This window comes from Dipodomys merriami, unplaced genomic scaffold (genome assembly GCF_024711535.1).
Source record: "Dipodomys merriami isolate MVZ:Mamm:240054 unplaced genomic scaffold, mDipMer1.0.p SCAF_14, whole genome shotgun sequence".
In the NCBI taxonomy this organism is placed as follows: Eukaryota; Metazoa; Chordata; class Mammalia; order Rodentia; family Heteromyidae; genus Dipodomys; species Dipodomys merriami.
In genome coordinates, this window is record NW_027202715.1 from 8,120,054 (window position 1) to 8,146,546 (window position 26,493).

The 26,493-nt window shown below is 45.1% G+C and overlaps 1 protein-coding gene across 1 annotated transcript; it reads left to right on the forward strand.

Moving 5' to 3' along the window:
* Positions 1–23,487: 23,487 nt before the first annotated feature.
* On the forward strand, positions 23,488–26,156 carry LOC138825827 (golgin subfamily A member 2-like). The gene is made up of 3 exons (XM_070020484.1): positions 23,488–23,602; positions 23,698–25,425; positions 25,477–26,156. Exons 1-3 carry the CDS (start codon positions 23,488–23,490, stop codon positions 26,154–26,156), a joined length of 2,523 nt encoding a protein of 840 aa, XP_069876585.1.
* The last annotated feature ends 337 nt before the right edge of the window (positions 26,157–26,493 follow it).

Here is a 26,493-nt window from a genome sequence, read left to right on the forward strand (position 1 = left end):
CCACTTCCAGCTTTTTTGCTAGTTGAGTGGAGATGAGAGTCTCATGGGTTTTCATGCCCAGACTAGCCTCAAAATGTGACTCTCAGATCTCAGCCTCTTGAGCAGCTAGGATTATAGGCATGAGCTACTGGTCTTTGACTCATTTCTTATAGAACCAATTATGTCTTACCTTTGGGTAAAAGGTTCTGGGTTAAAGGTGTTTTTGGGGTGTACTGAGAGGTTGACCCCAAAGCAAGTCCAGTACTCTACTGCTTGAGCCACACCCCTAGCTCATTATGGGTATTTGAAGGCCTAACTTTTCAGCAGAATGGTCTTGCTGTATGTAATCTATTGTTTGCCTTATATCATTGTCCCCTTAGTGCCATAGGTTATTTCTTGGGTTCGTAATATTTTCAAGCTCTTTTCTCTCCTTCATTTGGAGTTAAAATCATATTGTGTCGATTCTTTCATCAGAGTAGATAGATACAGTCATTTATGAATAAGAACTGTATTGATCCTTCTAGAATCAAGGAAATGGTTATGCACTGGGTAGATGGGCTATTGTACTTCAGCACCAGGGTTTTAAACAGCCACCACTCTGGAGAGGGACTGAGGAAAGAAGTTGAAATTTGATGGTGTTGGAGGCAAGGCTCAGGTGGTAGAGTGTTAGCCAATCAGCATAAAGCTTATCAGAGACCAAAAAACAAAAAAGAAGAAGAAAGAGAGAAGTTGAAACGATACCAAACCTACTTAGGGCCTGGGCCTCAACTCTTAGTTTTCTTGACTCAACACTACTGTTCTAACAATTGAGCCACAACTCTACTTCTGGCTTTTGTGTTGGCTAATAGTAAATGCCATTCCTGGGTCTTTTATCCCTGGGATGGTTATGAATTGAAGTCTTTAGTTCTCAGCCTCCTGAGTAGCTACAATTATAGGTGTGAGTCACCGGTGCCAAGCTAGTATCTTCTTTTAGAGTGTGTAAATTATTGGTAGACACAAAAATGCTTTTTATTATACTGGAGATCGTAAAAATTAATCTCATTTCGTCTTCATCAATTTCAAGCTAGGCCTTTATCCCAGCAGTAATTCTGTTGTCATAAATAGGTGTGAAACAGAGCTCCAGCTTTTATTTAATTTTGGCAGTACTTGGGTGGGAATTCAGGGTCTTGTGCTCTACCCCTTGAGCCACACTTCCAACCCTTTCCACTTTCAGTATTTTGGAAACAGTAGTTCACCTTTATGACTAGGACAGTCTGGAGTTTGATCCTTGAAAAAAAATCATGTTTATGAGTGGTTTCTTTCTCTGCATGACACACTCACTTTTAATGCTTTGTTTTTGTATTCTGTCAGGATCTTCAGATGAAAAAGATCTTAACCCCATGAGAAGAAGTAGTAGAAAACAACGACACGAATTTTCCAAGAAAGATTTGGAGATCCTTAAGCAATCATTTGAACAGAACCCTTACCCTGATTTTACAACCAGAGAGCAGCTGGCCAAGCAATTAGGATGTTACCTCATTGTACTTGATGTAAGTGAATTCTGTCAAGCTTTGTGGGAATACCTCTCTCTATCTGGTAGGGAATATAGGAAATGTAAAGAATTCCGTCCTTCTTCCTTACATGGGTGGAGTTAATATTTGGTCACTGGTTTTCATGTTATTTTGGGGCATGCATATATTGCTCATGCTTTGAATGGAAAGTTAGTTACGGGGGCGGGGGTTGAGTCAAGATGCAGAGAAGTGTAAATAGGCTGTTGAGAGTATAGTGGCTTTGATTGGCATGTTTGTTGTGGAATTCTACTTTATGCCAACACCGAATAATTTGAAGGTGGAGATAGGATGTTGGATATTGGGAGAAAAGGAGAGAAACTCTAAAACTCTTGCTTGGGAACGTAGAAGACTGGAGTTGTCCTCAACTCACAGATGTTTGCTTGGGGATGAGGTTTGTGGCAGAGAGTTAGGTGTTTACCTGGGACACATTAAGTCTGGTGTGCCAATTAGCTCTAAGTGGACAGAGACTGTATAAGGTCAGAGGTACAAATGGAAAGTTTAGGAGAAAGGATTTGTCTTGACTGTGTCAAGTATCCACAGGTGGTAGTTACAACCACTGGCTTCCATACTTTGTTTTGTTTGGGCAATTCCTTATGATTATTAAACTGTCTTTACTGATGTATGTGTTTGTATGTGTGTGTGCACATGTGTGTGTGTATTCTGGGTGTCTGAACCCAAAGTCTCCAGCTCTCTAACCAAGCACTCTAACACTTAAGCTATACTACTTATTGCGGCTAGGATTATAGGCTTGAGTTACCAGCACCTGGCCTTTGTAAGCTATTAACATAAAGCCATTCTTCAATTGGAGATTGGAGTTCCAGGAGTGAACAACTATCAGTGTTTCCAGGTACCAGTTGCTAATGCTTGTAATATTCACTACGTTGGAAGCTGAGATCTGAGGGATCACACTTTGAGAAAAGACTCCATATAACAAAAAAACAGAGCTTTAGGTGTGGCTCAAGTGGTAGAGTGCCAGGTAAGAAAGTCCAGAAGTCCTGAATTCAAACCTCAGCATTACCTGCATATAATTTAGTGTACATTGACTCATGAAGTGTGTTGGTGCAGCTTGAGTAAAATAAAAACATGGTTGAAACGTGTGTGGAACAGCTAGGAAGAAGTCTTTTCTATTTCCTTGCAATGGAGTCTAAGATGTTGGCTGTAATGTCCAGATTGCTCTTGTGGACTTGAGATTTGGAATGATGAACAGTTTATAACCTCCATCACAATGTATTTATTATGTATTCATAGCACTAAGTTTATGAATCCAGAAGGAAGTACCTTCAATTTTCATGCCTTGTTAAGGCCAGAAATAAGGTCAGTGATAGTGCCGAGATCATACTAAACAACAAACATTTACTGATAGTTGAAGTTGTCCTATGTGATATTACTTGAATAACAATTTGATTAAAAATTTTATCTTTTTAGACTTGGTTCCAAAATAAAAGAGCCAGGCTACCACGTGAAGAGAGAGAGAGGCTATTAGCCAATCGGAAACTGTATAAGAAACTTATCCAAGACAATCTGAATTTAGGCTGCACTGATGCCCAGGAAACAATTCTACTGGACAGTCAAAGCTGTTATCCTCTGGAGAAGCAGAGGATTTCTGGAAAGGAGAATGTGAGCCAGTGTGACCCTGTGGTCCAGGGCAGGAAAATGTGGGCAAGATACACGTTGGAGCATCATGGAGAAATCCGAACTAGCCCTTCCTCCGGCTTCAGTTCATCCTTCTGTATCCATCTTTCCACATCAGAGCTCTATTTTCAGAAGTCCAGGACTGGGTTTGGGGAAAGCCAGCTTACCCCACCCTCCCTTAGGCATTTTAATCAGAGAGCACAGAGATCCAAGCAGCAGCAGCAGCAACAACAGGGGCAGCCACAGACCAATGATTATTATTCATCTTTGCAAGGACAGGAACAGAATGGTTGGGAATATCTCCAGCACCTGCCACAGCTTCAGAATTACCCAGAGCAACAGCCATGCCAGAATCAATTTCTGATGCACAAGAATCCTCAGGACTTGGTGCAGCAGCTTCAGCAGGATCAAGGTGACCAGTTTGCCCTTTGCTCTCAGATGCAGCTTTCCCCCCTACACATGGCAATCACTTCTCCACCAGTGTCTCCCACAGAAAACAAACAGGCAGCTTCTACAGAGGAACCTGGGAAACAGTAACACTAGCTGTGGGTCCCACATCTGCATCTAGAAATGTGAGGGAGCATTGGAGTGGGGTAAATCAATGAATAACAAGGAGCTTCCATTTCTTGAACTGACTCTCAGGATGCTGAGTTGGATCTGAAGCCATTCCCTGGCTGGGCCTCTTAGCCAGTAGGGTCCCTCAGAGGAGACCTGTGCCCAGAACAACAGACACCCCATGGTTTGCAGATGGCTCACTGGCTGGGACACCTGGCAGCCAGGTACAATGGTTCAGATGGTAACCTCTGCAGCTGCACTCTGCTGTTGGATGATAGCACACACTGGCTCATGCCATCCTACCAGTGGGGGTTGTGAAGCCACCCTGCACACTTGATATCGCTTATCAGGAGTTCTAGGAGACTCAGCTTGGTGGCCCTTGATTTGAAGAGATGTGACCAGTTTTTATTTTCAGTCTTTTCTATTTGCTGGTCCTGGAGCTTGAGGCTATTGCTCCACTATTAAAGCCACAGCTCCACTGCCAGCTTTATGGTGATTAATTGTTGATAAGAGTCTGGGAGACTTCTTCCCTCTTCCCCCCCCCCCCCCCCCACTGGCTTTGAACTGAGATGCTCTGATCTCAGCCTCCTGAGTAGCTGGGATTATAGATGTGAGTCATCCCTGCCTGGCAACCCATTAATTTTATAGTTGGCCTTGAGAAAGCAGTGCTTGAATATGGAGCACAAAACTGGCAAAGGCCAATGAGAAACAACATGTGCTTTGGAAAGACACAGGCTCTGCCTCTCAAGAGCCCAAAGAACTCTAAGATCAGGCAGGACCCAGCTCAGCCCAGCAGAGTGTGTGTGTGTGTGTGTGTGTGTGTCCCACCCTGGATACTGGAAAACTCTCTTCTGGGGACTAGGAGAACATCTGGAGAAGCATCTAAGCCTGCTAGGACAGCATCTGTGCATCCTACACAGCCCTCCCCATGGAGCCCAGAGGTGAAAGCCTGCTCCAACAGCAGCCCACTCCTGAAAGCAGTCAGTACTCCTGGACTTGATTACATAAACCCTAACCCAAGTTATGAAGGAAGGCCTCTTAGCGTGACTTCTTTTTGACATCTGACTAGTTTTTAACACATGAAATGTCTTGTAATTTCCTGATTTATAATATATCTGATGGGGTATTTCAACAGATGACTGATAGAAAATTGAGATGTGACTTTAAAAAACACTGTCTTTGAGGGGCTGGGAAGGTGGCTCAATGGTAGAGCGCTTGCCTTGCATGCTTGAGGCCCTGGATTCAAATCCTCAGTACCACATAAGCAAAAAGAAAAAAGACGGAGTTGGCGCTGTGGTTCAAGTGGCAGAGCGCTAGCCTTGACCTAAAGAGCTGAGGGACAGCGCCCAGGCCCAGAGTTCAGGCACCACGACTGGACCGCCCCCCCCCAAAAAAAAACACTGTCTTTGAAATCCATTATCTTTATTACAATACTAACACATTATTTTGTAATGGCTCCTCTATAGTATTTAGGGGCCTCACTGGTTTTAAGGCAGGTTTTCATCAGACATACTTGAACTGTTGTGGCAATTTCATTAAATATGTGGTTGGAAACCTAAATTCATATGCCCAAGTTGTTGGAGAGCCCATCTACATACGGAAATGAGCCACAATTTTAATAAACGTTCAAATTCCTGGGCAACCAATGCTATATTGCAAGTGTTTATTTGTTATATAATCATAGTTGCTCTGTGGGCCAGGATGTTTATATACATTAGAGATAAAAAATTCTAGATTCTTCCTTAGTCTGGCCAAGCTGGCAGATTAGTTTACTAATAAATTGGTTGCACTCCCCAGGAGGAGTGAGCTTTGATTTGAAGTGGGAGAAATCATACACCATGTGTGGTTCTCAGTGGTGGTCATGGCCCTGCTGAGAGCCAGTGTCTTCAGCCAGGAAGCTCCTGATCTAGGGAAGGAAATGCTGCAGGTGACAAGAGCTGAGAGGTCAGGTGGGGTCTGTCCATGGAGTGATAGTGAAGAACTTACCTTGGAGGGGTGTTTGGTGTACACTATAATATGCTAGAGAGAACTAGGTGCCAGTGGCTTATGCCTAAACTCCTCTACTCAGGAGGCTGAGATCTAGGGATTGAAGTCAGCAAGTGCAGAAGAATGTGAGACTCTTATCTCCAATGAACCACCAAAAAGCCAAGAAGTGGAGCTGAAGATCATGTGGTAGAGCACTATCGTTGGGTAAAAATAGCTAAGGGAAAATGCCCAGGCCTGAGCTCAAGCCGTGGTACTGGCACACACACAGTTGTGAAGAAGCAATTTTCTTTTTCTGATGAGAGAGGAGAGAATCTGTAGACTTCAAACAGTTGGGGCAATAGAGACACAGTTCACATAGCTGGACAAGTTATAAGGTGTCACTACCAGTGTGAGAGCAGGTCTGCTGGCCAAAGTAATGCCAAGAGATTAGGGAGTATTTCTCTTGGCACGGGGAATATCTCTCTTGGCACATAGAGTTCCAGTTAAGCTAAGGTAGAAGCCTGACTTCAGTGAAATCTATCTCCCAATGTTCTCTTTGAGTGGTGCTTCCTCTGAGTATGCTGGCTTGGATGGCAGGTTTGGCTGGGAATAGTCAATAAAGTATTTAGGAGCCCCACTTGTTTTTTAAAAATATATTTTATTGCCGGGCGCTGGTGGCTCACGCCTGTAATCCTAGCTACTCAGGAGGCTGAGATCTGAGGATCGCGGTTCAAAGCCAGCCCGGGCAAGAAAGACCGTGAGACTCCTATCTCCAATAAACCACCAGAAAACCGGAAGTGGCGCTGTAGCTCAAGTGGTAGTGCGCTCGCCTTGAGCTGAAGAGCTGAGGGACAACGCACAGGCCCAGAGTTCAAGCCCCACGATGGACAAAAAAAAAAAAAAAAATATATATATATATATATTTTTTTTTTTTTATTGTAAAACTACTGTACAGAGGGGTTACAGTTACATGAGTAAGGTCATGAGTACATTTCCTATCAAGCATTGTTACCCCCTTTTTTGTTTTTCCCCTACCTTCCCTTCCCTCCCCCACCCCCAAGTTCATTTTCAACATAGTGTCTTGTACATCTCATTGTTACAATGGTTCGACCTGTACTCTTATTTCAGCATTTTGTTATTTCCCTTTCCCTTCCAAATTAGAAAAAATGTATATACAAGATGCAGGGCACTGGAATCAAATACAGTGAAAACAGGGGTTGTACTGTGGAGGAAGAACATACAAAAGAAACAAAAAATCACATAGCACATTATAAACATATTAAAAACAACAACAAGAAAGATAAAATCACTTGTATCCCTATCTTGGGGTTCATTTCTCTTAGCATCATCTTATATGGTCATATGTACATAGCTTTTAACCTTTTCTGTTTGTCCTAGACATATACTAGTTATTGCAGATAAGGGAAACCAGGGAAACCAGGGGACCTATGTTTCTTTGGGCCTGGCTTACTTCACTTAATATAATTATTTCCGAGTCTTTCCATCTCCTAAAAAATGGGGCGGTGTCATTCTTTCTGATGGAGGCATAGAATTCCATTTTATATATTTATATTATATATATATATATATATATATTCCACATTTTCTTGATCCATTCATGTACTGAGACATCTGGGTTGGTTCCATATCTTAGCTATGGTGAATAATGCTGCAGTAAACATTGTTGTGCTGGTAGCTTTAGTATAGCCTCGTATGTGATCGTGGAGCTCTATGTGGAGTCTTTTGAGGAACCTCTACCCACTTGTTTTAAGACAGCTTTTTTTTTTTTTTTTTTTTTTTTTTTGCCGGTCCTTGGGCCTTAACTCTGGGCCTGGGCACTGTCCCTCAGCTCTTCAGCTCAAGGATAGTGCTCTACCACTTGAGCCACAGCGCCACTTCCAGCTTTTTCTGCTTATGTGGTGCTGAGGAATCGAACCCAGGGCCTCAAGCATGCAAGGCAAGCACTCTACCACTGAGCCACTTTCCCAGCCCCTTAAGACAGCTTTTAAGCAGTGGCAACAGCTGTGTGATTTCTTTTTACTACCACTGACTCCTCTTTTTGATTCCTGGGACAATGTATCAGGGCACCAACTTTTGGTAACCAGATTTCTTCCAATAAATCTATGATTTCCTGAGCAGACATAGAAGGCTTGGGCCTGTAACCAATTCTTATGAGTGAGGTCTCCACACACAAGAGATTCTGTATTCTATACTATTTACCATTGTTACTTTTGTTTTTCTAATCTATCATACTTCATTTTTCCAAAAAAAAAAAGTCTTTGGTACCTTGATCTTCAGGGTGGGCAAGGATCCATCTTCTGTAACTGCTTCAAGGTAGGTAGGGGCTGTCTGTGGCCCTGCCTAGCCAGATACCTGAAATCTTGTCAGATCTTACCAAGGGGGACTGAGAAGAACTACACAGAGTCCCTTTCATCTAGGTACAAGTTGATCTGAAGTTGTATAAAAGCCATTTTTATACAGCAGGCCAATGCCTCCTGTTTAGTACTCCAGTTTGTACAAACATTTTCCTGACTGACAGGGGAACTTGATCTTTGGTTACCCTCCCAATGCACAACAGTTACTTGTGAAGACTTCCAGACAGCTCTCAATAGGGATACCATCACAAGTCTGTGTCCTATTGTGAAGTTATTATTAACCAACAAGCCTCCTTTATGAAAATGTCTGCATGGGCATGTAATGCCAAGAAAGCATATTTAGAATCTGCACAAATATTTATTAAGACCTCTTTACATGTCCAGAAGAGTGTTTTGGTTTACAAACACTCCAGCCTTACCCTCTTTCCTGCACAGATAAATTCGTGTGGCTGGTGCTAGATCAAAATTTACTGCTAATTAGGTACTTCAGCAAACACAGGTGGTTGGGATTTTTGTTAATTTTAAACTCCCCCATTTGTCAACTCTAGCATTTAATTACCTAGTATATCAAGTAATTGATAGGCAAGGATGAAGGATGTAAGTTCCTACCCAGTTACAAAGTAGACAGGTATGGGCATTATGAACTATTTTTGATTGTCACCAGACAGACAGGTTTAATGAAGAACCCCTTTAAATATAGAAACTCTTAGCTGGGCGCCAGTGGCTCACACCTGTTATCTAGCTACTAAGGAGTCTGAGATCTGAGGATTGCATTTCAAAGCCAGCCTGGGCAGGAAAGTCTGTGAGACTCTTACCTCCAATAAACCACTCAGAAAACCGGAAGTGGTGCTGTGGCTCAAGTGGTAGAGTGCTAGCCTTGAGCTGAAGAGCTGAGGGACAGCACCCAGGCCCAGAGTTCAAGCCCCACATCTGACCAAAAAAAAAAATACACACACACACACACACATGAATTCTTTACTAGGGTCCTTGACTTTGATCGCAGAATCAGAATTTCTGGACAAGTTACAATGGTAAGAAAGCTGGCAGGGCTTTATTAAGTAAACAAGCAAGGAAACAGATGAACAGACAAAAAGGCAGACAAACGGAAGGGCAAGGGCACACTCTAGCAGGTTGTGGGTGCTCTCATAGGGACACAAAAACATAGACACAGACACACACAAGGAGACACCCAGAGAAACACACAGCTCCTTGGGCAGTTGGGTATTTATAGGGTAAAGGTAGGGGTCTGGCTTTAAGTTATGCAAAGCTAGGTAGTTTGTCTTTGCTTTAACTGCACCTGGTGTTATTCTGAGTTTCCAGGTAAGAATGCATCCTGCTATAAAACACATCCTTATCCTTGAAACAAGGAGATGTCCTGCTATCTGCATTTTGGGGCATCTGGTCAGGCAGTTGTGAATTCTTGGGTGAGAAATGCATCCCTTAAGAAAGAATGTATTCATTTGTCTCTCTTTGAAGCAAAGATAGCATTTCTAAGTTTCTAGATACCATATTTCTGAGTTGCTTACACCAGGCCTCAGTTTCCATAAGTGATCCTGCTTCATTTCCCCCCAGATGACTTTTGTTCCCTTAATCTTAAGGGAAGTACATGAAGGAATATCTCCTGTATTTGCTGTTAACTGACCGTACTTCATTTTTTTCTAGTCTATCCAGTTTCATGATGACCTCCTGGCTCTGATTACTTTTTGAGGCACAGGTGACTCCATTCAGAATCTGACACATCCCCTCTTATCTGAGCAGTTATTTTCTTGATTGCCTCTGGATGACTCCTTGTGATATGACAGAATTGCTCATTGCCAGGACAAACTTTTTCTGGGAGGGGGGATGTCTACTTATTGCTAGGATAATATTCTGCCTGGTTGAATACCATGCTGGAGGGGGATGTATAATAGGTTGGGTGAGAGTCAATACCAATAGCCCCTTTATTTACAACTGAAGCTACTAGGAGATCAAGGAAAATAGTTTTTAACCGGGGAGGGGGGGAGGGTTACTGGGAACTTATTAAGAATCAAAATTAAATCCGTCAAACTTGTGAGACTCATTTGTCCCTCTGTAGTCCTGACTATAATTGCTATAGAAGATCAAATCTGTAAAAGCAAAACTCAATAGTAGTCATGATGAGAGTTTTGAAACAGCAACAGAATAAACAATCTAGTTATTTTTTTTTAATGAATGTAGCACTTTAAGATACTAATTAAGATTGAAACCATTGTCAGCTGCTACTTAGTCCAAACTTAAGTGGTCTTAATTTCCTCCTTTCTCCACTTGAAAGCAAACATTCAAGACAATTCTTCCCAAATTCTTTTCTTATCCAAAGGAAATGATTTTTTCTCAATTAACTTTTCAAAGCATTTCCTTAGTAACTTTCCTTTCTTAAAACACTCCATTTGCTTTAATTTGCATTTGTATGTAAAATAGCCATTATTAAACCTTTTTCTCACACCATGAGGACATTTTTATATTAAAATACAAGATTATTTTGTACATATTTACATACACACATATGTGTAAGAGGGTCTTAAAGTGGGGTTAAGTTTTAAAATGAATATTGGCCATCAGTTTTTTGTATCCAATGACAAGAGATATTTTTGCTCATATCACTATGAAACCATGAGTCAGTGTTAGAAAAACAAAAACTTAAAAAAATAGTTCTGTCAACAAATAAACAATCTTTCACACTCACATACAACCTAGACTTACATAGGCCTCAGTCTCCAGGGCAATTTTGTTAGCAGGCACATTACATATTGAGCTTGAATATTTTCTGGATAGGTGGAGGGGGAGTAGGCTTGGTGGAAGGGAATCACATGAAGCTAAATCCTTAACCCACCACATGAACTAACTCTGTTTTCACCCATTTTAAGACTGGAGAACTTTATATACCAATTTTGACTTAGGCTGAAATAAGGAGACTGGGTCTAAGTACCATGTCTTGTCCCCACAGCCATTCTGGTGCCTTGCTGTGTGATGTTTCATTCAGCTTCAAAAGCCTAGAAGTGAGACAAGCCACTCATTGAATTGCAGATGCTTAGCTCCAGGAGAGAAAGAAGAGCACTGCTTCAAAGAATATGCAGATGTCATGCTGTGTAGTCCTAGGAAAGCTTTTGCTACAGACAATGCTGGCCTTTGGTTTCCTCTAATTGGTCTGATGAGCTTGGCTCTGATTATTACCCTAATGAAAATTTTGAGGCATATCCCCCATATGGAAAGTTTAAGCTGACCCCTGAATTACTGCCCTCTAGGGTCTGTTTTTGTTAGAATTGAGTGCTCCACTTAAACATGTATTGTATGTCTTTAAAAACTTGATTCTGGGCTTCAGAACTTTGAGACAGGAGTCCACCTGTAGCTCCTGGCTCTCCAATAAAGACTCCCAATTCGACCTCTCAAAATGTGACTTCTCTGTTTTCTTACATACAATCAGGCCAAATTATGTTTGATTGTAGTGGGAAAGAAAGTCAACCTCTTCCCGAGGGACTTGGAAAACAGGTTCCTCCTGGATCTATGTTTGGATACTGGCCTGGGTGCCCAGGATTCCTGGTTACCACATTTCAAGTTACCAAGGTTAACTTGGGGACAAAGGATCATGGCCAGTCAGTCACAAAGGTGGGTCAATATACTATACCAAACCTTTTTTATTTTAGATTTAGAAACTTTGACCCAATAGTCATCTGAAAAAAATCCCAATTTAAAATTATCCAATACACACTGAATTGGTAAGAGTGGAGTGTGTACTACCTCCCACGCCCACCCAATAGAAATATCTAAAGAATAAATAACAATGACACAGAAAACAAGGGTCCTTAGTAGAAATTGATACCAGTTCTTAAGAAAACAAGACCAAAAGTGAAACAGAAAATCCAAAATGCTCTGTTGACATCTCAGACTTAGAGGGGAGGCCTGACTGCATCCGATCTCCTACCACAACACAGTCCAAGTAGACGGATTTCTAGAAAACAGAAAACACAGACCAACCGAGGAGAAACAGAAACAGAGGAAAAAACATGAACTTGGGGGGTGAGGGGAGGATGGGAAGGGATGGGAAGGGGAAACAAAGGAGGAGGCTACAATGCTTGATAAGAAATGTACTCATTATCTTGCCCATGTAATTGTAACCCCTCTGTACAGTATTTTCACAAACAACAACAACATGAACTTACCTCTGGAGGTCTGAGTGATTCCAAAAAGATCAGGTTGCATGTCTGGTTTTCATGATGTAGCCAAGGGAGCTGCAGAAAGATCACCGGGCCCTGGAACATCTCAGGTGGCATCTGCTCTATGGGATCCCCGTCCTCCAGCAGTACCATTGCTGAGGCCATCAGCCAGTGGTTTCAAGGCACAAAGTTTCCCCTGGCACTGGGATCTCGCTACAGCTTCCAAATGTTATATGGGAATTTTATCAGTGAGATACTGAAAAGCCACACTTTAAATAGTCGAATTGGTAGTCTTTATTAAAATATCGGTGTTTGTGTACATTTGTATATTGTTGTGTATTGTATATATTATGTACTGATGTCTGAACCCAAAATAATCAACTCTCTAGGCAAGCACTCTACCATTTGAGCTATGCATCTAGCCATTAAGGTACTTTTTGATAAAATTTTTAGTGTGAATAATTGTTAATTTACAATAAATTATTGTAGCTAGAATTACAGGCATGAGTCATCAGCACCTGGCCTTTGTAAGCTACTAAGATAAAGCAATCCTACAACTGGTGATGGTAGTTCCAGGAGTGTACTATCAATATTACTAGGTAATCTTCACTAGATAGGAAGCTGAGATCTGAGAAATCACAGTTGGAGAAAATCCAAATAGACTCCATATAACCAGCAAAAATAGGACTTCTTCCCCTGCATTTCATTATTGTCCATGACAGCAATAGAGTAACAAAGTTTTGAGCAAAGAACTGCAGGGTTTCTGCCTTCAGACTCGCCTCCTCATGCCTGGTCTTCTGCAGCACCTGTCTCTTCACGCACCAGACGCTTCGCGGCACAGCCTTTCGCTCAGGCATGCGCACGCAGAGGCTTAGGCTACAGCACAGAGTCTCTGAGTTCATGTATTATTTGTGTGGGGCTACACAGAGCTTAAACTAGCCTTCTGGTAATTAAGGGCACACCTGAGCTCTATCAAGTACATACAAGTGTGGTCCATGTTTGATTATTCATTCTCTAACCCTACAGCACTAAGCTCCAGGTCTGCATTTCTTTGAGTATTTCATATTCTGTCCCTGATGGGTGATCAATCATCAGAATTCTTTTCACTGGTGTATGAGAAAGAACAGGCTTTAAAAAAAGCAAGAGATTACAGACTTAAGGATAGGAACTAGTACATAACCAAACAAGCTCACTCATATACTAAAACCAACCTGAAATCCACTAAAGGTAGTAACAGTAACATACAGACACCCCCAAAATAAGTTATTACCAATTTAAATAAATACCTAATTATCTCAGAGCACTCATCAAACTGAATTGTTATTCAGCTTTTTGGTGTGGAGGACTGGACTCATCTCAGGGCCTCGCACTTGCTAGGCAAGCTCTCTCCCAGAGCTCAATCCTGGACCCCCCTAAAACCATCTTTACAAATAAGAATTCCAAGCTGGGTGCCAATGGCTCATGCCTCACTCTGTAGAGTGAGACTTGAGGATCATAGTTCAAAGCCAGCCCAGGAAGGAAAGGCCATGAGACTCTTATCTCCAATAAACCACCAGAAAACTGGAAGTAGTGCTGTGGCTCAAGTGGTAGAGCACTTGAGCTAAAGAGCTGAGGGGTAGCGCCTAGCCCAGAGTTCAATACCCACAACCAACAACAACAATAACAACAAAGGATTTGAGAGCTGTGTTCCAACCAGTTCATGTTGACATACTGACTCCCAACCTTTCCACTATCACCTCCCAAAACAGGACTCTTTTTTTTCCCCCCTTCAGTAACTGGTACTCTTTCTCTTTTGCTTGTTCTGATCTCAGATTTGTTCTTTTTTTCATCTTTACCTGGCCCACAATACGAGAACAACCACAGACAGTGGAGAGGGGGTAGAGACGAGGATCGCTCTCAGTTAATAGATTCTGATTTAATAGCTTCTTCTACTACAGATGTTGATGTTTAAAACTTGAAAAATCGTCTGAGTTTAAACCTTGTCTGAACTTGAGAGCATATAAGTAATGAGCACGAGCGTGGGGACCTCTGCACCTGGGTCTGCCCCCTAGGGAATTCCTGGCCAGGGCTCAGCTGTATGGCAGACTATGAGGAAGAATGCCTAGCAGGCCTCCCTCAGGAATCCAGTGCTCAAGCTGTTAGCACAGCACTGGTGTTTCAACATTCCTTGGGCTTTACCATCTTTCTGTTCATTTTAAATGAAGAAGTCAGAGGCAGAGCTGATCAAATCCATGATATTGTTAAGAGCACTTGAAGGCAGCTTTAAAAACAAGAATTACTTACATCAACCTACTTTATTGCTTCATTTTCTGACTCTAAAGGACACAAAGTAGACTGAAGCAATTTAACATGCCTGTAACCTACAATTTCACCTCACCCTGAGGGCCTATTTCACTTCTTCGTGTCTTTTTTTCCTAGACCAAATCAATAGACCAAGACACATGTCATAACTGTATTAAAGATCAATGAGGTTTAAACAAATTGGGCCCCCATGCAAAAATAATTGGCTCGGGCTGGGAAGGTGGCTCAGTGGTAGAGCTCAAGGCCCTGGGTTCGATTCCTCAGTACCACATAAGCAAAAAGAAAAAAGCCGGAAGTGGTGCTGTGGCTCAAGTGGCAGAGTGCTAGCCTTGAGCTGAAGAGCTGAGGGACAGCACCCAGGCCCAGAGTTCAGGCCCCATGACCGGACCCAAAAAAAAAAAAAAATAATTGGCTCACTTTATACCGGGCACAGGGCGAAATACTGTGCACCCAAAACAGCTTTAAGGTTAATTGCGCCTTCAGTTGACAACACTGGGAGCTAAGCCTAAACCCATGCTTGTTGGGTCTTAGTCCGTCTTTGGACTGATGGGGTCCCAGGAAAGGTAAGTGCGAAGTGCTCCCGTTCCCCAGCCTCCCTTAGCCTGGGAGACAATCAGATGCAGCAGGGAGTCAAGTCAAGCAGGAACTTGTTTATTAACAGGGAGCATCCCCTGCATGGGAGGGGAGGAAATGGAACCAACCAATCACTGAAAGACCACACCTTATCATGCACCTAAGCTTCCATGAGTTGTTTACACACTGAACCTAAACAAATCCCGCTCTGCTCACTCAACTTCCTCTCAGGGCCATCTTTGCTACCTGTGTTCCCCACAGATTTCCCCACATATTCACCCTTTTTGTTTTAATGGCAGATCACCTCCCAGTTAGTCATCCTTTTCCGCTCCTCTGTAAAGGTTATTTTAACAGGATTACATTTGGCCATGAACGGGGTTGGAGGCAAGTTTGGAAGGAGGTCCCTTGTGCATAAGAGCCCGTCCCAGTTACCTCTCATCCCCACCTAGCACAATAATAAACATTAGCCCCACCACAGTTAGAAATGTCCCAAGCAGTAAAATTTAAAACAAACTGTGCAGACATAGCAACGCAATCCCAGGCACCTGGTGTCTTTCAAGTAAGCCAGTTCCTTGTACGTGCCTTCAAGCAAGCACAGGGGTCAAGATAACCTTTAAACTTTACTGTCAGCTCCCAACACCCTGTCTCTGTTTAAAGAAGCAAACCCACCTGTCTTAGGTTGGGTGGATCGCTTTGTCTGTCTTACCCGTCATTGGGAACTTCTTCAGAGCAAAGCTGAAGGCCCTGTCTTAGGTTGGTCAGACTGGCACCCCCTCTTACCCTCTCTGGCTGCGGTTCCTCTCGGGGGAAATTTATTTACTTGGAGCTTGATTTTATGTAACTGGCTGGCTCATAAGAGTTTTGCAGTGCACGTATAATGCAAGGAAGGCATAGAAAAACCATCAGCAAAAGCATTAGCAGGTCAACAATGTCATTAGCCCTTTAACATTAGTCAGGGATGGGATAGCAGTCTTTGCCACTTTAGAGTCCAGAGGTGGGGCTTGTTCTAGAGCAGGTTTTAGACATATTTACAGGACGCATAACAAAAGGTGGTTGTACAAGCAATTAGTAAAAGAACAATTAGGACAGGTAACATTAAAATAGATAGCTCCTACAAAAATATGTTTTAAATAGTTCATATGTAATGACATAGGGTGGTGATCAAAATGAAGGTCAGGCCACCAGGTCGAAGGGACAGCTTCTCTTGTGCTGCTATTGATGATTTCTGCCAGTGCTGGTCACTGCCCAGGTCACCCGTTGAGGTTGATGTGGATTCCATAGCCATTGCCGGGACTGGGACGGTCAGGACAGCCATCAGCTAGAGTATCACCATCTGCAATTGTTAAAGAACACAAGAGCTTCTCAAGGGCTGGTTGCCCTTGGGGATGGTTAGTTTATCCTTAGGCATCCTCCTGTATAGAGGAAAGGGGTAAAAACTTAAGGTTCCTGGCAGGAATCCAAATGGGGGCTGTTTCCCTATGGGAAAAATGCATCCAAATCCCCTGCCCATGGTAACTAGGGGGTCAGGTCCTCTCCATTGTTGTGTCAGGAGGTCCTTCCACCTGACTTTCACTCGGGGCTTAGGGTTTAGTTGTTCCCAGTCAGTTGCCCCTTTTGAAAAATTGAAAATGTTAACTGTATATAGGGGGCTAACTCCCCCTTTTTGTTTTAATTGCTCCTTAAGACATTGGTGATTTCTTTTTATAATTGCTTGGCCTTGGGGATTATAGAAAATTCCTATAGTATGATTAATATGCCATTTGTCAAAAAACTCTGACATTGCTTTACTGACAAAACAGGGTCCATTATAGGTTTTAACTTGTGCTAGTAGACCCAAAGTGGCAAAGCATTGAAGAAAATGTGCTTGTGAATGTTTAGTACTTTCTCCTGTATGTGCTGTGGCCCAGGGAGAGTTTGGGCCATCCTCAGCCACCACCTGGCTGAGCTCTTTAAGATCCTTAGCTTCCCATGGATACCATTTCAAGGGCCTGTTAGCCCCTGATGCCACATTGACCGGATACGCTTGGGGAAGTGAATCCTGTGGCCTAGAGTGTGGGCTCTTGGGTGGCCCTTCCTTTCCAGAGGAGGTTTCCGAGTAGGTTACCTCCCCAGCCCTTGGCCCCTCCATGGGGTAGGAGTCTGGGTCTCGCAGGTCTCCTAGGGCTCTGTACCTCCCTTCCAATCAGGGGAATAGGGAGGGGGCCTAGGACCGTCAGTGGCACCTGACGGTGCCTACGCCCCTGTATGCACAGATAGTGCATTCCCGGTCGAATTTGACCTTTTCCTTTTCCTTTTTACTTTCCAAGTCCTCCTGTACTCTTTCTAGGCCTAATGTTGCCTCCTCCTCCATCTTTTGTGATATAGCATTATCCATACTTAGGGTTTCACTTACCCAGAAAGACCGCTTAGCCTCGGCCGGTATCTTTTCCTTTCGTGCCCCACTTAGGGCGCCAGATGTTGGGTCTTCATCTGTCTTTGGACGGACTGGGTCCAAGGAAAGGTAAGTGCGAAGTGTGGGCCGCTAGCCCATTCCCAGCCTCCCTTAGCCCAGGAGACATGCAGCAGGGAGTCAAGTCAAGCAGGAACTCCTTTATTAACAGGGAGAATCCCCCTTTTAAAATAAAAGACTGCGTGGGAGGGGAGGAAATGGAACCCACGAATCACTGAAAGGCCATACCTTATCATGCACCTAAGCTTCCATGAGATGTTTACACACTGAACCTAAACAAATCCCACTCTGCCCACTCAACTTCCTCTCAGGGCCATCTTTGCTACCTGTGTTCCCCACAGATTTCCCCACACATGCTTGGGTCTGAAAGGCAGCTACCAGCCAAGGTGTTCTCTTTGATAAAGTTACTCTCCAGCTGTACAGCCTCCAGGTATGGCCTCCTCTTTCTGGCCTCTATTTTTCATTGCCTGGACAGACTATAACTGCCAGTAAGGCTCGAATGGGCCTATACATTCTGCGGTTGTAACTCACTGTATTCAGGGAAATTCGAGGCTATGGTCGCATTTGTATAATTGGCAAATCACATGCAAGAACCCAGTACTGGAATGAGAACTAAGGGGAGCTAATAAAGGAGCTCCTGGGGAGGTTTTCTTGTATCAAGTAGATAGCTCCGCCATGCTGCTATCTCGTCTTGAGTAATAACCAGATGCTTAGACCTGTGACAGTCATCTCGAAATGGAATGGACAGGTGAGAAAATAAAAATCTAATTTCTAAGTAGGGTGAATAAAAAAATGGAAAGAGCTTGGGCCTTTTAAGAAGCTGTTAAGCTGCGATGCATTCCCAGACATGTTTTGTGAAATAATTAAAAGTCTCTATTGAGGAACGCCAAAAGCATCCCTCACCGGTCTCCATGACAGGGAGGGGTCCCACTTCTCTCTCTCCAGAATTTATTATTGATTCAGGGAAATAATACAAGAAACTGTTACAACTAATAGCAAAGTATGGAAGCCACAAGGAAAGAGGAAATGAGTGAGGTCTTATAGATGGGCGGGCCTCGGACCGCCCCTTGACCCATGCCAGGTTGGGGAGGTCCTGGAGAGGAGCTGTCAGTCAGCACCTGGCTCTGCCGCTCGAAAGCTCTGCAATCCTGAGCCCCCTCAGACTTCGGGAACCCCTCAGACTTCAGCTCTTCTTGAGGGCTTCAGTGGCTGTTAGCAAAACCCTGGGGAAAGACCTTTGAGCCAGGCAGGCATCCTACCCTTCTCCCAGGTAGATGGAACGGCAGGTGTGGGCCACATGCCTGGCTGGTAGCTGACACAAAGTCTTAGGAAGGACAGCGTGGGTTAGTCCCAGCTGGTGATCCTCCTATCTGTGCCCCTTGAGTAGCTGGATTACAGGAATGTGCCCCCACGCTTGGCCCTCACTGAGTATCTTAACAAGGAAAATCAACCATCGAGTTCCGCTCACCGAGTGAACTGGGGTATTATGCTTGCAGTATAAATGAGCAGTGCCCAATTCATTGTTGCTGCAGCAGCAAACTCTCGCTCTCTCCTGAACAGATAGATTGCAATCTAGAAATCGTCTTGAAAGATTGAAATATGGGCTATGTCCATTTTACAATATGCTAACTGCTAATTCTGCTTCTGTAAACCTGCTTGTGCTAACACTGACTCTTCCCCTCCCAGAAATAAGTTAAAAAGTTACAAAGTCCAGATGCAGGCCTGCCCAGGGACAAGGTCTGCAAACATAGATATGTTCTTCTAAATCCCTGTTTAGAAACTCTCAGCAAGGGGGCCCAAAATAAAGACCATCTGGCGAGCCCAGCAAACTAGGGAGCCTGTAACTATGTGGACTCCCCTCCAGAGAAGCCTCCCCCCTTAGGGAACCAACTAGTTTTCAACAAGTGTTACAAAACTTCCCTAGCAGAGCTGAGCCAATCCTGGGGAGCCTGGGGGTCTTATGCTAATCCTGTGGTTTTTGTCTTTAAAAGTGCCTGTAACCTCTGCTCGGGGCTTCCAGTCTGCCTTGGACAGGGAGCCCGTTTGCGCAAACGCCTAATAAAATCCTCTTGCTTATTGCATCTGCTGGTTTGGAGTCTTGGTTCTTGGGGTGCCCTCCCGTTGAAGAAAGCATCCCAGTGAGTCTGGGGTCTTTCAGTCTCTCAATGGAAGGAATAGATGGTACTGCCCTTCAGGCTGGAAATTAGAATTTGTGTTTGTTTTTCCAAATAGTAAATTGGATTTTGGAAGCAGAAGGAAAAACCTTTAACACTATTCAAAGGGGAAAGGATTTAGTATTTTTCCATAAATGACAGCCACACAGTTGTACATCCACATGCAAATAAGTAGAGGTGTCTATATTTAAGTTTTTATCACCTTGGATTATGCAATGTTGGTGTGGAATCAACAAAAGAATAGAGATGTTGATTTGTAGCAAAATTAAGCCTCCCTTTCCTTGATCTCACCACATAGAAATCACTATGTGGCTCAAGCTAACCTTGAACTCACAATCCTCCGCTCCATCTCCGTCCACCACAGCCAACTGCTATGCCAGTTTTGTATCTGGCAAAATTTGAGCATGGGAAGATTAGGTGATGCATGTGGCTACCATGTAGCATAAACAGACATTAAACACAAGCATGGGTGCTCCACTATTCAATGCTGAAGATGGATCTTCCTGCCCTACAGGCTGATTGTGTGCAGATCTTCCTTTCCAACTTTAAGTTGAATTACCGAATGCTGGCAGTCTGAAATTGGCCATGATGGAGACAGTAAATATTTGCACCATGGAAATTGCTAAGCACTTGGAATGCTGTCTTTATGGACAACCAGTTTATCTGCTCTTCACTGTACTAGTCAGCCTTTGTAGTCACCACTAAATACAATGACTTATTTAAGAAATACACAATCAGTACATTTAGAAATTTCTATCTAGTATCAGGAAAAACAATCCATTTAAATATTTGAGGTATAACCCTTCTTCTTCTTGACACCGACTATATTTTGATAAAAAACACCTTTACTAATTCTGACAATGTGAGACATTCTATTCTTAAATTCTATTCTCATGTCAGAGCAGCAAAGTTTTAGAAGGGTAAAGTCAGTAAATAGGAAGCAATAATCAGGATTGAAAGTATCATGACCAAGAATCAACATTATTATATATGTTTTTGCCATTCTCTGGACAAGACTATTAGCCAGAAGACTGGGAGATGGTTTATAAATGTTAAATATGCAATTTTTCTCTACAGCATTTTTCTTTTGCCAAGTAGAATTTAAACATAAAGATACTATAGCTACTTCATAGCAAGCAATTGATACAAAGTGATGAACTTATTTACGACATGAATCATGACTTATGAGAGGACAAATTTCTTTTAAAGAGAAAGTCACATTAGAGATATAGAGAAATGAGAACATCAAGTTTTCTTCCTTCTTTCTATTAAGCCGGAGCAAACTAATTGCTGTTTAAATTTTGTAAATCTACTGTCTTCCTGAGTTGAAAAATTAATTCATGTACATTAAATCAAGAGGAGATTTTTTAATTTATAAATGGGAAAAAAATCAGGTTTGTTACTAGGATGTTCAGAAACTCAGATAGCTGTGTATATTCTAAATTGAAGGCTGAGAAATATTTCTCCAAATATCTGACCCCCTAAATCAAGTCAACCTGATAAAAGTATGCTAACATTCTTCAGAAAGAGAAAAATAAGAGTTCTGAGAAAAGTGGCCACTATTCTGTAGTGGTTTCCCTTAAAAATGTTATTAGCATTTTAAAAAATTTAATTGAATTGTAAAGGTGATGTACAGAAGGGTTATAGTTATATAAGTAAGGTAATGAGTATATTTCTTGTCTAACATGGTTACCCCTTCCCTTGTTTTCTCCCACTTTCCCTTCCTCCAGACTCCTCCCCTACCCCAAGTTGTAAAGTTCATTTCCAACATAGTGTCTTGTGAGCATTGCTGTTGCATTGGTTCACCCTTTGTCCTTTGTCTCACCATTTTGTGATTTCCCTTTCCCTTCCTCAAATCAGATAAACAAATGCACAAGACACAGGGCACCAAGATCAAAGACAGTGATAACAGGGAATAAGCCAAAGGGGAATAAAAAAATACCTTCACACTTGATATATTTTTTTAAAAAACACACTTTTTTTCCATATCTTGGAGTTCATTTCAATTAGTGCCATTAGGTTTTTAACTAGGTCTAATTTTACCTAGAATAAGATTTTTGCCCAAAGAGGTAAACCGTTTTGTGGAGAAAATGTGTATTTCTATACATTGCTGCCTAAATGGTAAGGGTCCTAGGGCCCCCAAGAAAGGTGAGAAGTATATAGACGTGGGCAAATGGAGAAACATTTGCACAGAAGCAACATCTGTATTCTCACACTTCATTGCTTATTTACCTATTGGACACTTTCATGTCCTAAAATTAATTTGCCTGATCTATGTTTCTCTGATAGAATTTTTCTCAGCAACTCAACTCTGAATCTCCTCTCAATCCCAAACCACAGAATCTTCTATTCTTTCTCCTTCATTAATCACTTATTAGAAGTTTATTTTGTACTGTCCTGTGTGTGTGTGTGTGTGTGTGTGTGTGTGTGTGTGTGTGTGTGTGTGTGTGTCATGAGTCACAAGTGCTGTGCTGGGGGAGGGGTCAGGAAGAACGGGGTGGCGAGGCTAGCCAGCAAATGACAATGCAGCAAAGATGCCTGGGCCTTGCCATCACAGCCCCAGCCTGAGGGCTGGTAGCCCAGGCCAGTCTTGAACTGGCTATGTAGCTCCGGCTTGTTTTGAACCCATGATTGATTCTCCTGCTGGGATCACAGGTGTGGACCACCACAGCCAGTACAGCTTTTCATGGGAAGGAAAAGCCAGCTGCAAAAAATGAACTCATCAATCACTTCAGCCCCACCCCACCTCGCCAGTGCTGCGATCGATGGCCCAGGGCACCAGAGTGGTTGAGGGTGACCCCAGAAGCTGCATTCTTGCCAGACTGGACAGCATTTGGTTGGGACTAGTCAGATGGCTGCATGGCTAACGGACTGACTTCACTCTGGAGTAGTAGTCCTCACGTGATTGTGTTTCTGAGCGCTCGGCGATCACAGCCAAAGTGTGGGGAACATGTGCTGCGGTAAGATTTCATTGAAATGTAGGAAGAAGATGATTTCCACAGCCTCAAGCTCCCTTTAGGCTAGGAAATAGTTGCTATGCATGGGCTCGCTGTGCTGAAGGCAGCATGGCCAGTACTCATGGAGAGGAGCCCTGGGCCTAGGAGGTCCCTGTGCTGCCCAGTCCCAGAAAGCCTGCAGGAGCAGGGTGTACCAAAGCCACTGCAAACCCCAGTGCCTCCCTGATCAGAATGCCAGAGTCAGCAAATTATGATCTGAACAACACTAACTGCATGGCATGGAGACCTTAAGACGTCTCACACAGGCAGACCTGAAGGGCACTGGGAAGTCTGGTGGAAACCCTGGTGACCACAGTTGTGTGCTGGGAACCAGGAAGGGTGACTTGTAAAACCATGCACCAGTTCACAGGGGAGTTCCCACTCGGCTCCCAACCAAACTGGACAGGATGAGTGGGGATGGGTCCACAGGAGCAGCTCTCATTTTGACTACCCCATTGTGCCTGGGTCACAATATTCTGGCCACACCCTCTATTTTCCCCCTGTTTTTCTGACCAATGGGACCTATGAATAGAGGCCACGCCCACCTTCCATGCTGCCTAGTAGCACTGGTATTCCCTCAACTGACTCACACCACTACCAGCCATGGAGGGAGGTAGAGGTACGGAGTGGTGAGCCAGCGAGTCGAGGTGAATCGAGGTGACATAGTTGGTGCATCGAGGTAGATAGAGTTGGTGGTGACTGGAGAATGGAGGTGATATCCAAGAGCCTGGGAATGTGGCCCCCACATCTTCCCCGACCCAGTACTGGGATGTCTGAACAAACAAGACTGAAAAAGTTAGCCGCAGGAAAGAAACTCCTTCAAGAGTACCAGCAGAGGAATGGTCCTGCAGAACCCAAGAGAAAGAAGAAGACTAAAAAAGGAGGTAAGCCCAAGACAAACGCTGCCAGGGATGGTCATTCAGCTGCGGGTGTGGCCAAAGACCACGCAGGCCTTAGCCTCCCCCGCTTCTGAGCACAGTCAGAGCTGCAGGGGTCAAGAGTGACCCGGGTCCCTCTGCCACCGAGGACCTCGAAGGGTGCTACCAACACCTGGTGCTTGCCCTCAATGCCAGCAGAATACAAAACGAGCAGCTCTGCAAAGAGATGGAACACCTGAAGCAGGAAAATAAAGAGCTGCAGGAGCGGCAGGAGGCGACTGCCTGTGTGCACGAGGTACTGGGAGCAGAGCTGGAGCAGCACAAGCTATCAGTGCAGATGGTGGCCGAAGAAAAATCCAGTTTACAATCTGCCCTGGCCCACATGCAGCAGGTGGCCGAAGGAAGAGCCCAGGAGCGGGACCGTCTCACCAGCCGCCTGCAGGCTGCAGAGCAGCGTGTGAGGAAGCTGGAGATGAAGCTGTCCGACATCTCCACCATGGAGACTGACACCGAGCTCCACAACCTCGAGCTCACGAAAGCCCTGAACCGCGTGACGCTGGAGCTCCAGCAGAAGAGCAGAAGCTGTGAAGACCTGGAGGATGAGAACATCGAGCTGCGGGACAGGCTGGACGCGCTCCTGACGCAGAGGGCCAACATGGAGCTCCAAATTCACAAGTCCCAGCAGGCGCTGGTGGAGCACGCAGAGTTGGAAAGACAACTCAAGAGCATGAGAGAGCTGGCCACCACCTTCAAGCTGGAGAGAGACTCCCTGGAGGAAGACCTGAGGGTGGAGAGCTGTACAGGGAAGGAGAAGGCCTGGCAGCTCTTAGAGGAGGTGGGCAGGCTGAGAGAGGAGAAAGAGCAAGGGGCCAGGCAGGTGTTGGAGCTGGAGGGCGAGCTGGTGGAGCTGAGAGAGCAGCTGGCAGAGCTGCAGCACCCTGCGGGGCCATCTCAGGCTGAGCAGCGGCTGCAGGCTCAGGCCCTGCAGTTGCAGAAGGAGCTCGAGACCCTGGAGGAGCAACTTCACCTCCAAGTGGAGGAGAACCAGAGCCTCCGTCTCCAGAGCCTGGAGCAGCAGCAGCGGCTGTGGCTACTGGAGAAGAAGGTGGAGGAATGGGAACAGCATGCCGAGGACCGGGGCAAGATCCTGGAGCCGATGGAGAGAGAACAAGAGACCATGAGACGCACGCTGGTGTGCAACCTCCAGCTGAAAGAGCAGCTGGCCCAGCTGCAGGACGCCTGGCAGAGGCTGAGCGCTGAGAAGGATTCGCTCACCGGCCTCCTGCACGCCGAGCTGCAGGAGAAGAAACATCTTCAGGAGAAGCTGGAGCAGCGGGAGGAGACGCTCAAAGAATGGAAGGAGATGGCTGAGTTCAAGCGCCAAGAGGCCCAGGAGCTGCAGGACCGGTCCCTGGCCCAGCTGCAGGAGCTCAGAGCCACCTGTGAGCAGCTCGAAGCTGCCCATCAGCACCTGAGCACGGAGATGGAGGCCCTGCAGCAGCACCTGCGGAGGCAGACCCAGCTGCTGGAGCAGCTGCAGCAGAAGCAGGTGCAGAGCACATTGGAGGACCGGATGGTGCCTCCAAAGTTCCAGGACACACTGACGTGCCTGGAAGCCACGAGGCAGGAGCATGCGCAGCTGCGGTCCCAGCTGAGCCTCCTGGCTCTCCCTAGAGAAGGCGAAGGAGTGAGCAGAGGGGAAGACAAGGGGGAAGGGGCGGCTCCCCCTGCGGTGACCATCCCAGAGGACATAGACAACCCACATACCATGTGGGATTTTTACTGCGCAGCACTATCCATCGCTGAATCTAAGAAGGCGCAGCTCAGCCGTGAGCTGCAGGAGCAGCAGGCCCACTGAGAGGGCCTGGCCCACCTGGCAGCCCAGTGCCAGACAGAGCTGGAGCGCCAGGCCCTCTACCCCAAGAGCTGGCACCAGGGCGCACCTGGGGAGGGAGAGCAGGACAGCCAGGGGCCCACGAAGCGGCTGAAGATCTGCTTCACCTACGACCTGCCCGGCCAGGTGGACCAGCAGAGTCCAGCGGACGACCTCCCCCGTCGCTGCAGCCTGCTGTCAGAACGCATTGGTGCCATGGAGGAGGAGATGGCGTCCTGTGAAGAGCAGATGGGAGTGCTGGATGAGCTGCAGCGCGAGAAGAAAGAGTGCATCTGCCGGCTGATGCAGGAGAAGAGGGAGAAGAAGAAGGAGCTGCAGGAGCTGCTGCTGCGCCTGACAGGGCAGGGCACAGAGGGCCGGGACTCGAGGCCGTCCGCTGGCCTCACCCCTGCTGCGGAGGTCCCTGCAGCAGATATGGCGGGGTCCTTGCAGAGGGAAGTTGCAGAGGAGGAGCAGGAGCACGGGTCTGAGAAGGTGCAACTCAAAGACAACACGGAGCCTGCCCCAGGAGAAGCCGGGGCATCTTGCCCCCCCGACAGCCCCACCCCAGAGCAGGTGGTGTTGCTGCAGCCTGGTATCCAGCAGCACCCAGAGCCTGCAGGCCCGGACAACCAGGGCTCCTTCCCTTTCATCTATAGACTGACGCAAATGATCGGTTTGAGATAGTTGCTATGCAGAGACCTGGGGGCCAACGCCCAGAGAACGAACGGCTCCTGCCCTCCTTCACACACTTGGGGACATGGCCGCTGGGCGCCGCTCTCTCAGGGCTTGTTAGGATGAGGGAAGGGCCACAAGGGAGAGACATGTCCTAGTCCACTGGTCAGCAGAGAAGGGGCCGTGTGAAGGAGGATGGGAAGCGATGACATGGGTTTTCTATTAGCACATTGTAGTAGAAATGCCATTTTTATGGATCCCGTATTAGCATACTCACATTATTTTTTATATATTTGATGCTGATTTATGGAGCAGGCTCCATAATTCGTTAGACTTTTTTCAGGAAAGG